The sequence below is a fragment of the Brassica oleracea genome, chromosome C9 (genome assembly GCF_000695525.1).
Source record: "Brassica oleracea var. oleracea cultivar TO1000 chromosome C9, BOL, whole genome shotgun sequence".
Taxonomy (NCBI): domain Eukaryota; kingdom Viridiplantae; phylum Streptophyta; class Magnoliopsida; order Brassicales; family Brassicaceae; genus Brassica; species Brassica oleracea.
In genome coordinates, this window is record NC_027756.1 from 17,114,000 (window position 1) to 17,125,852 (window position 11,853).

Here is an 11,853-nt window from a genome sequence, read left to right on the forward strand (position 1 = left end):
GGTTGCTTCATATGATCTTTGGATATGGCATGCGTTTTTTTGACCTCCAGGTACCTTAAATGATATTAATGTACTTGATCGCTCACATGTTTTTGTTGACATAATAAATGGTCAAGCCCCGCAAGTGATTTTCTCGGTCAACGGAAGAGAGTACCATTTGGCTTACTATCTCACTGATGGTATTTATCCAAAATGGGCAACTTTTATCCAATCTATTTCGATTCCACAAGGGCCGAAAGCCGTTTTATTTGCGCAACGTCAAGAAGCTGCCCGAAAAGATGTCGAGCGTGCTTTCGGAGATTTGAAGCTCGATTTGCCATTGTTAAAAATCCAGCACTTTCTTGGGTTAAAGTCAAGATTGGGAAGATTATGAGAGCATGTATCATACTCCATAATATGATAGTAGAAGATGAACGAGATTGATACACTCTATATGATGTTTCAGATTTCCAACAAGGAGAAGGCAGCGGAAGTTCACATGTCGATCTCACATATTCTACAGATATCCCTACAAATATCGCAAATCAAATGGGTGTTCGAACTAAAATTCGTGACAGACAAGCGCATCAACAACTAAAAGGTGATTTGGTTGAACATATATGACGTAAATTTGGACGTGATCAAGACAACACCTGAGCTTGAGATGCATCATTTTAATTATTATCGTTTGTTTTAGTAATATTTGTTTTTATGTTTGCATTTTAGAACTCTCCTATTAAATATTATGTTTCATTTTGTTTTATTTAATAAATAAATTTAATCTTTGTTTAAAATTTTATGTTTAAAAAAAATTTAATAATTTTTAAATTGTTAAAAACTTTACTTAAGAAACTACCAATAAACCACTTAAATTATGTGTCTCTTACCAAAGTCTTTTCTCTTAAATTTAATAGTTTAAAAATCATTAAAAACCATTTAGGAAGAGATCATGGGTTTTAGCTAGGCCTAGGCAAAATAACCGGAACCGAAGAACCGAACCGGAACCGAACCGAAATACCCGAAACTGGAACCGGACTAATACCCTCAAATACCCGAACGGTTCCTATATTTTTATATCCGAAATAACCGAACCGAACTGGAACCGAACCGATAACCGAACGGATACCCAAATATATAAAAATATTAATTATATATACATATAACATCACTAAATATATATTTTTTATTTAAAATTATATTAAAAGTATCTAAAAATAGTTGAGAATAAATAACTTATTATAAAATATCCAAACTACCCTAAATTATCCGAAACTATCCAGATAGTTTTATCCGAAATATCCAAAGTAATCCGAAATATCCAAATTTTTTATCTAAATTATCCTAATGATTTGATATTTTACCCTAAATAACCGATATTTTATCCAAATTATCCGAACTACCCGAACTATCCGAACCCGAACCGGATCCAAATGAGAACCAAACTTTTTCTGGATATTTTCCGGTTCCTACATTTACTATCCGAACCGAACCGAACCCGAAACTATCCGAACCGAACCGAACCGAAAATAGGTCAAGTACTAAATGGATCCTCTAGCCGCTATCCGAACTATCCAAAACCCGAAATACCCGAACCGAACCGAACCGATACCCGAAATGCCCAGGCCTAGTTTTAGCAATGAACTTGCTCTTAATGAAATATAAACTCCTATATATATTGCTTGCAAAACAAAATATTCCAATTTCCGAGAACACTGTAGCTTCCAAGTAAAAGTTATAAATGGTCTAGTGTCTGTTCCATAGAACCTCATGTTTGTTTTCTTGTTCAGGTATAATTTTTTCATTATATAACCTGATTACACTCTGTACTTCCCTAAAACTGTATCATGCATCCATATGTATTCGGATTAGAGAAAATGACTAAGATAGCACTAAAAATTTTTTTGTCACAAATATAGTCTCTAAGAATAAAAATGACCAAAATAACATTTAATGTTTTATCAAAAGAGATAAATATACACTTATACCCCAATGGTAAATTAATTTAGACATTAGAATTTAGAGTTAATGGGTGGGGTTTAGAATTTAGGGTTTATGGTTTAGAGTTTAGAGTTTAGGGTTTAGGGTTTAGAAGCTATTTTTGTGACATAAACTTAGAAATATGTTATTTTAGAGATTTGTCCTTCATAATATTACGCTGCCATACGTATTACGGTTTAATTTAATAATATTGATTCATAATTTTTCACACTCACACATGAGACTATCAGATACCATAAATAAGTCCACAACACTTTCATACAAACTTAAAAAGAAAAAAAAACAAATCACAAATTCATAAGACAATAGATCCATATTAGATACGGGTTCAATTTCTAAGCACAGATCTGCTGTGCCGACATGTGACTATCGGCTTTCTCGCCGGCCATCCCTGGTTCGGTCTTCTTACAAGCTACCATACCATCAGTTAAACCTGCAGATCCGTTTTTAATCTCCTTATTGTCATCACTGCCCGGAACTTTGTCCTCAGATTTCAAATGTTCCGGTAAAGTGACAGGGAGAAAACCCTTTTGACGACATGTCTCAATCGATTCCACCAACATATCCTCGAGACTATACTTGAAGTTAAATCCCATATCAATCAGCTTCTTGGAACTGAACATAATGCTCTTTAGATTCTCATCCACTCCTTCAAACCTGTTCCAAAGAGTTCATATTCAGAAAAAAAAAAATTAAACTGAATATGGAAAAAAAGCTTAAACCGGTAATGATAAAAATCTTACGTTGAAGGCACGTTATATTCTGGATATTTTTGCCTGAGAAACTCGGAGATAGTAAGAATCGTTGCATCGTGAGAGGAACAAACATAACGTCCCTTGGCAGCAGCTTGTTCGTACAAGAATATATGAGCATTGCATAAGTCGTCCAAGTGGACATACTGTCCTTGTCTTATGATGGAGTAATGTGCCTCGTTACCTAAAACATTTTTACCGTTTTAAATTAACCTCTTAGTTAAAAAAGAGGGATTAGAAAGTAGGCTCACTCACGAGTGATAGGAGAGAGCGCGGTAATAAGGCTAGGCGGCATAGATGTTGTTATAAATGGACCGATCACCAATGTCGGGATAATACTAATGAAATCTATTCCTTTTTCCTTAGCGTAATCCCAAGCTGCTTTCTCGGCTAACGTTTTCGACATGAAATACATCTGCCAACAATTTATCAAAAACATAAATTACTTTGAAGAAGATCAACCTCGGGTTAATTTTTTATATATGATCCTTAATATATATACCCATCCTGTCATCTTCTTGGACATGATAAAGTCGAGATCACTCCAATCGTTTTCATCATAGACATTTTTCTGGTGTTCCTCAACATTAACCGTTCCAGCAGACGAAGTAAACACAATTCTTCGTACGGTCTTTGCCTTATCACATGCTTTCATTATCCCCAACACTCCATTCACTGTTGGTTTTATCACTTCGTTCTGATTCAAACAAACTCATTTAACAAAATCTTGTAGGATTGATGTGTAATAAGAAAAAGGTTCATAGTATAACTCACCTCGGGATCCTTGGATTCAAAATCCATGGGAGTAGCTATGTGAAAAACGCCGTCGCATCCGTTTATGGCGTCATCGTAGCTTCCTTCGTCAGATAAATCGGCTTTCCATAAAGTGAGTTGCGTCTTCGCGTTTGGCAAATCAAGAAGATGTTGCACTTTCTTCAAATTTCCTTTACAGGCCAAGAAAACTCGTAAGTTACTTAAAACACACAAAGTGATACGTATTAACATATACTCTTAGGAGAAATTAACGAGTTTGTAAGATACGTACCAGGATCGCGAACAGTGGCACGGACAAAGTAACCACGTTCCAGTAGCCGCATCACGAGCCATGAACCAATGAATCCTGATGCGCCGGTTACGCACACGGTCTCTTTGTGAGCTACCATTTGTGTGTGTTAGAAAGATGGATTATGCTTTGGGAAAGAGTATACTATGTAGCTTCGGTGGAAATCTTCGTGCTATATGAAAACATTATATATAGACGTACCATAGCTTGAACATTGCTATGAAGAAGCTACCGTCACGTGAGTACCAACCGGCAAAACACGTGTGGAACGTTAGTTGGCTAAGGACTTGATTGTTTGGTACGTGGCAAACTGGTAAGTGTGATTTGATTTTATTACTTTTGGATGTAGCTGTACCGGCGGATGAAATGCGCGTTGGCTCCAAGTTGCTCGTGGTTGGTGAGAAAGCGACAAGAATTGCCGTCTACTTTTCTTTTCATTGTTTTCAAAAATTTTAATTATTATAGTATATTTGGCGATTAGGGATTTTCTTTGCACATTGATTTTTTGGCCTAACAAGATAATTACTAGTATGATTCTCTTTTTTTTGAACAACTGTACTTTTATAAACAAGGAAACAGTTTAACAAGAAGTATCAAAAGATCAACCCAAAAGCCTCAAACAGATGAGGAGACTAATACGGGTAACACAGTACCCCAATATAAACCAGTTACGAGAAAGCAACATCATGTTCAAAAGTTTCTTTGAGCCAAAAAGGATAACTTCTGGCCACATAAGAATGCAACCTAGCTCCAAAAGAAGCACTTTGAGCAATGAGCTTTGCACCTTGATTAGTATCAGATACCTCAGAATGCAGACTCCAGTTATCAATATTAGCCAATGCAATTCTGATCTCCGAAGCTTGATATGCAAAAGATGGCCACGCTTTTGGACGAGTCACTGAGCCTATCAAGTCAGTGGCCTCAGAGCCAAAAACAACACGCGACAATTTTAGACTGGCCATACTGTTAATAGCCCATAGAAAACATTGAAGTTTAGCCTCATCAATATTATCTATGTGAGCTATAGAGTGGCGACTATGCAAGAGGACAACACCTCTATGATTTCTGAGAACCCATGAAATTCCAGCAATCTTCTTTTGTTTAGCCCAAGAATAAGCAAAATTACATTTTACCCATAAAGGAGGAGGAGGTAACCATTTTTTAGTACCAAATCTCTTTTACAAAGACTGACATTCCTCAATCTCAACTTCTACCCTCTGAGCTAAAAACCATAGGTCTACATCTTCCTTAATTATTTTAAGAGATTGTAAAGGACAAAAACCTTTACCTTCAAAAACTAGAGCATTTCTTCCTGTCCAGATATGCCAAAGTATCCGAGGACACATTCGAGCAATTCCTGAAGGCAAGGATTTTGATTTGCTTGCTTTTAGAAGATGGTAAAAATTTGAGAACACAGACCTTGAAAAAACTTCTGTAAGCGGTTGAGGGAAAAGCGACACCTTGAATCCACTTTCATCCCCCTGGAAATAATTTTATCCGCAACAGGGAGGGACTCAGAGAGCATTTTCCAAATAAAAGTCTTGATTTTTGGAGAAGTTTTTAAGGACCAAACCTCTGATTTTAGATGATTTAACGAGGGCATCACAGAAGCTTCAAACTTAAGCTGAGAGTTGGTAATTTGATTTTGCAACCAGTAGCCTGATTTCACAGAATACTCCCCACTTCTGTTATGTCCCCAAACCCAGAAATCATCTTTGAAAACAACTGGTCTTGTTTGCAGAATGCACTTGATATCTGCAGGATAGAAAAGATTTTCCAGTTTTTCTCTGTTCCAATCTCTATTTTGGAAGTCAATCAGATCACTTACCAAGAGATCAATATCAATAACTGGATTCTTTATCAGCGGTGCTTTCATATTTACATCCCTAATCCAAGCCTCAGTCCAAACTTTAATAGAAGAGCCGTTGCCAACCATTCTATACAGACCTTTTTTTAGGAGATCACGGCCGTGAAGTATACTTCGCCAAGCAAAGGAAGGCTTCGAAGTGAGAGGAGCTGAGAGAAATTGATCGTTTTCAAAATACTTGCTCTTCATCACCTGAGAGAATAAGCTTTGAGGGTTTTGTAGAATATTCCATGCTCGCTTGGCCAAAAGCGCCTGGTTAAAAACTTTAATGTCTCGAAACCCTAGTCGTCCCTCTTGTTTTGATACGCACATTCTGTCCCAACCAATCCAATGTACCTTTCTTTTTATCTTCTGAGGAGTTCCACCAAAAGTTTGCCATAGCACTGTTCAAGGATTCACATGTGGTCTTAGGAAATCTGAAGCAAGACATCGCGTGGATAGGCGATGCTAATGCTACTGATTTGATAAGAGTGTCTTTACCACCTTGTGAAAGTAATCTGGCAAACCAACCAGAGAATCTGCTCTTAAGAGAATCATGAGCCTGTGAAACACTCGGGAAGTCCCAAATACGAACCCATACCACCCTCTGTATCGATGCCTAAAGATTGCTTAACCACTTCCTTATCACTATCATTAACCTTAGTTCCAAAGAAGATGGAGGACTTACAAGGATTAACCAGTTGCCCAGTTGCACCTCCGTAGATAGACAAAATCTTCTTAAGCTCCTCTCACTGATCTAAGGTTGCTTTGCAAATAAATATGCTATCATCTGCAAACAAGATATGATGAAGAGAACGTCCAGAAGCAGAGAATTGCATCCCTGTGATTTTATGAGAAGCAGAAGATCGATTCAGAAGATGAATAAGAGCTTCAGTACATAGTACAAAAAGAAAGGGAGATAACGGATCTCCCTGTCTTAAGCCTCTCTGTGGAACAATGAAACCATGAAGTTTGTCATTGATCAAGACTGAATATGTGACTGAAGAAACACAAGCCATAATCCAGTTGATCCACTGATGATGAAATCCCATGTCTTGTAACAACGCTTTCAAAAACTTCCATTCAACCCTATCAAAAGCCTTAGACATATCCGACTTAATAGCCATATACTCCGATGATCAGGAAGGATGAGTAGATAGGCTATGCATCACCTCATGGGCCATAATTATGTTGTCATAGATGAGTCTCTCTGACACAAAAGCATACTGCGAAGGAGAGACAATAAGAGGCAAGAGAGGTCGCAGTCTTTGAGCAATGATCTTAGCTATGATCTTGTAGACAATAGAACACAAGCTAATATGTCTAAGGTCAGACATGGAGCTGGGTATTAAGCATAATTGAGTATAATTCCAATCAGTATGCAACGAACCTGCCTGAAAGAAGTTACAGACCTCTGCAGTTACCTGATTGCCTATCACATCCCAGAATTGTTGATAGAATAAACTTGACATGCCATCAGCTCCTGGTGCCTTAGATGGATTGATAGAAAAAACCGCATTCTTGACTTCTGCTGCAGTTACTTCTTTTATCAACTCCATATTCATTGAATGAGAAACCCTCGGTTAAAACCCTTGAAAGATATCTTGAAAATCTGAAGGATTTGTAGAAGTAAAAAGAGACTGAAAATATTCCGCTGCAACAGCTCCTGTAGAAGCTTCAGATCTTTGTTTTCTACCATTCTCATCCACCAGCTACTCAATACTTTTTTTTTGATTGATTTGCATTAACTAAAGCGTGAAAGAATTTGGTATTTTTATCCCCCACTTTTGCCTAGTTTTCTCTGCATCTTTGGCTCCAAAAAGACTGCTCATCGTTATAAGCTCTCATCAGTTTTGTCTCCAATTGTTGTAATCGATGTGTATCAGGAGCATCAGATGAATGTTCTGCCTCCAACTGTTTCTGTATATCCAAAATCTTGCATCTTGAGTTGAGGCAATTCTCCTTTTTTAACTTGCTTAAAGCCTTACGACAAAGGCGAATCCGGTGAGATACTGATGCACAAGCCAAAGGGTGAGGACTGTTCCATGCCTGGGAGATAGCTTTTTTAATCATCGGTTGATGAAGAAATCTGCTATCAAATCTGAACTGACCTCTGTAAGAGTCTTGAGAAGCAGCCAAACTCACCAAAACTGGTCTATGATCAGAACCTCTTTTTTCCAAAAAAGCTTGATTTGAGGCAGGAAACATCAAGTGCCAATCTTTATTTCCAAAACACCTATCAAGCTTACATTGAATCCATTTATTGTTCCTTTTTCCTCCCCAGAGCTTGATAACTTCGACATTTGACAAGCTTTTATCATGTCGTTGAAGGAAACTGATATCTTGTGAATCTGCATGATTTTAACTATCATTTAGTGTATATATTAATCATTTAGAGTGCCATTTAGTCATCATTAGGTTGCATTTCCATGCATAAGTCCATATCAGGTGTTGTAGATGGCATTTGGTGAGTTTAGACCATCTAGAACTTGATTGAAGGCAAAAGGAGTGATTTTGGTCGAGAAATGAAATGGAGACCAAGTGTCCCAGCGGCTTAGTGCCTCCACAGCGGCCTAAACGCCAGGACACAAAGCCGCTGTGAATCCTAGACGACATTATCTCATTCCACGGCTAAAGTGTTGGAGCGGCCTATTTCCCAGCGGCCTATTGCAGCGGTATGTCGCGGCCACGAAGTTTTGATGTCAATTTGCGCGAGCTCACTCGGCCTGCTGCAGCGGTATGAGAGGCCGCGGCTAAGGAATCGTCAAGGCGTCCACATCCAAGTGTTGGAGCGGCCTGACGATGCGTCCAAAAACCAGTTGAGACACTTAGAAAAATCTGCAACTCTGTTTTTACCAATTTTTACCCCTTCGTTTTTAGAGCACTATAAATACATTTTAGACCTAATTTTGGGAAATATCTTGTTTTCTCTCAAAATACATTGATACTTTGGAAAAAATTTGAATCTTTAGTAATCTAATCTTTCTTTCTTGAGTAATTTGAGTCTATCTCATCTTCTTAACATGATTTCTCTTGAATCTACTATGGGTTTAAGGTTAATCATGAAGATTAGTGAGTAGACTCTTTTTGGATTCATGGGTTAGGATGATTATGATGATTAAGTGATGATCTAGAATGTTTAGAGTAGTTTAATATGTTTCCTCGCTTGATTGAGTGATTTTAATGCTAATCTAGAGTTGGCCATTTTAGATTAAAAATCTAGACATTTCATTGCCCGAAAGGTGTTCGATGAAATGTCTGAGCCAACTCAACATGCTCTTAACTTACCCTACCAAAGACATTTGATGTTAGAGGAGTTTAGATAGTTGAATGATCTGTTATTAATGATTGCTTGATTGACACAAACCAAGGACATTTGATGTTTGATCAATGAGAGTAAATAAGCATTTGTCTTGACAAAGAACTTGCTTAGGAATGTTATATAGACTTAGGAAAATATGTTGATTGAAACCTTGCAATTCTAGATTGAATCTTAGTCATCTGAAATCAAATTCCTATACCCATGATTCCTCCCTTATCCATTTGCTTGAAAGTTGCTAGTTAATTGTATTAGAGTCTTGTTAGTTATTCAAATCACTTCATTACATTGAATGCACTAAGTATGAACTTGTATTCTCATTGAATTGAAACACTTAGAAATGGATTGACATCTAAAATACTACTTTGATTTGAACCTTGGACCCTTGAAAAATCCATTTCAGGAACAAAGGTCGAATCATTTCTAACAGGGCCACCAGTTTTTTCTCCATTGTGTATAGGATATCATTAAAGTCCCCTAGCATACACCAACTCCCTTTTCTACAAATTCCAATCCTTGAAAGACGTTCTCAGATCTCAGAACGATTTACACCAGAAGGATCTCCGTATACACAGGACATAAAGAACTTAAAAGCATCAAACTGTACTCACACATCAAACAAGTTCTTATCTACAAACTTTAACTCCACAGCCACATTTTTCTTACAAAATAAGGCCAAACCACCACTTCTATCCAGAGGTTCTACTGTATATACTCTGTCATAACCCAACCATTCTTGAATATCCACCAAAACATCTCTACTATGCATTGTCTCCATCAAAAACAAAATCTCATGGAAATAAGTAGGCCTAATTTCCTTGAGACGTGGAATCACCAATTCTTGAGACCGTTCCAAGCCTTGGCAATTACAACTCATAAGGCTCATAAAAATTTAGGCAGTCCCTCCATTGGGACCGCCGTACCAAGCTTCCCCTTAGCCAAAGAAACTCCTCCAACTTGCTCCTCTGCCTTTCTTTTATTATTTGAGCCTTCTTTTGAGATGCGTTGCTGAAGCATAGAATCCTTATCAAGGATTTGTCTTTTGTTTCTGGAAGGTCTTCTTCTTGCTTTTCCGGCTCGAAAACCCACTGCAGTGCCTGATGAGCCAGCTTCACCAGCCTTAGCTGCATTAACTGATGAGAAATATGAATAGGCCATCATGTCATCAAAAGAGTTATTAGCTGATCCTTCAGAGCGGTAATATTGAGGAACAAAGGACTCCCTCCTAATACCTCCCGCTTGAATCGCTGAAGCTAATAATTTGGTATGATATCCTGGAACTTGAGGGTAGATATTGATGTTATCCTGTTTTTCAAAGTCAAACACATGACCCTTTCCTTTATCTACTTCACTGGTAACACTCGGAATAGCTTCCAAACTAAGAAAAGATTTCTGAGCTACAGGATCATTCCCTATATCTGCTAAAGAAGTCTTAACTCTTTGTTCTCTGATGATTTTTTCTGGACCGGAAGCAGACAGGAGATAAAGTCTCATACCATCAAGAACCTCTTTAGCAATTCTAGGTCTTCCTGTTGAAGGATTAATACCCACTTGATTTTCTTCCAGAACACCAAAGAGAGGATCAGACTCTTTTAAAACCAACTCCTTAAGTGAGTCAGATGCTTTGCTTGAAGAAGGTAGCTGATCAGAGGCTCTCTGGAGAGAACAAAGTTTTATAGGGCATACTGTTTGCTCATGAGTCAATCTTTGACAGTGGAAACATATTTTGTGAATCCTCTCGTATTCATATAGGATTGAAGTTTGTCCACCACTTGGGAGATTGACTACCTTAGTTTTGCGAAGCGGTTTGGAGACATTAAAGCGAATCCTTACTCTGACATAATCATTTATCTGGGGTTTCGAAGGATCAAAGGCAACTTCCACCACTTCTCCGACCAAATCAGCTAAGGCAGTATAATGGTTAACAGGAATATTGCGAAGTCGATCCCAGATAAGAACATAGTTGAGGTAGTCTTCTGGAGGTTTTTCGACCTATCTTTCCATCGCCAAGGACCAATCATTAAGACAATGAACGCCCTTCTCATACACCTCAACGAGATCGTGCTCGTGCTTGAAGATGAATTGAAATTTATCCGACGAAAGCGCAACTCCACAGACACGATCGAATTTCTGCCATTTTCGGGGCATCTCTCGTATCAAATTCAGTCAGGATTTAAGAGCCTTCCAATCAAACTGATCGAATTATTTTGACATGAACTGTACTGAGGCAGATCAGGAAGATCAAAAGGTTCATCCTCTTCCTCTATCGTCATCGCTAGGAGAGCTCTATCCAAAGAAGAAGACATGGTCGGTTGAACCGTAGCCTATGTGTTCTTGATTTCTGGGGAAGTAAGAACGAGATAGAAAACCCAACGAGAAAGTAAGGTATTTTTTTTTAGATAAGAAGGAAAAAGATCTAAAAAACTTTAGATCGGGAAAGAGGAAAAGTTTGTTCTAATCAAAAGCTCCAATCTTTTGAAGAGTCAAAGACTCTGGAAGAGACAGAGAGTCAGATGCTCGAAAGGGAGGATTTTAGAAAGAGAAAACTTCTCTCTAAACTAGTATGATTCTCTTTAAAATGTAACATGCTATCTTATTTAATAAATTATTATGAAATAACTTATAATTTATAGTATCGGGAAATTTAAATAAGAGTATAATTTAATACCCGTAGGAAGCAAATAACACTTAATATGAGAGAAAAAGTTTATTATAAGGAAGAAGAAGAAGATGTAATTGTGTACAAAAGAGTGAGATGAGTGATGGTATTTATAGTGAGCAACAATACATAAAATATCAAAGATGGTGCTTGATTTGGTAAATGAGTGGGTGATCATAGTGCTTGATGAGTAGATGATCATAGTGCTTGAGTTGGTAAAGGAGTGGAGGATCATTT

General features: G+C 37.7%; 2 protein-coding genes and 1 long non-coding RNA gene across 4 annotated transcripts; all 3 read right to left on the bottom strand.

Annotated features, from left to right (window-relative positions):
• Positions 1-2,146: 2,146 nt before the first annotated feature.
• On the bottom strand, positions 2,147-3,981 carry LOC106315758 (dihydroflavonol-4-reductase). Its single transcript, XM_013753582.1, has 6 exons — positions 3,775-3,981; positions 3,504-3,673; positions 3,232-3,426; positions 2,985-3,144; positions 2,721-2,913; positions 2,147-2,634 (listed from the first exon to the last, which is right to left on the bottom strand). Exons 1-6 carry the CDS (start codon positions 3,890-3,892, stop codon positions 2,313-2,315), a joined length of 1,158 nt encoding a protein of 385 aa, XP_013609036.1. The 5' UTR covers positions 3,893-3,981; the 3' UTR covers positions 2,147-2,312.
• A 473-nt stretch (positions 3,982-4,454) lies between these two features.
• LOC106317046 lies at positions 4,455-6,146 on the bottom strand. 2 transcript variants are annotated; one of them, XR_001265042.1, is made up of 4 exons: positions 5,621-6,146; positions 5,366-5,547; positions 5,212-5,273; positions 4,455-5,149 (listed from the first exon to the last, which is right to left on the bottom strand). It is a non-coding gene; the product is annotated as an uncharacterized LOC106317046 (long non-coding RNA). The 2 variants fall into 2 exon arrangements; XR_001265041.1 differs by having other exon boundaries at positions 4,455-5,273.
• Positions 6,147-9,541: 3,395 nt separating this feature from the next.
• LOC106314458 lies at positions 9,542-11,105 on the bottom strand. Its single transcript, XM_013752327.1, has 2 exons — positions 11,007-11,105; positions 9,542-10,949 (listed from the first exon to the last, which is right to left on the bottom strand). The coding sequence occupies exons 1-2, from the start codon at positions 11,103-11,105 to the stop codon at positions 9,840-9,842; spliced, it is 1,209 nt and encodes a 402-aa protein (XP_013607781.1). The 3' UTR covers positions 9,542-9,839.
• Positions 11,106-11,853: the final 748 nt, after the last annotated feature.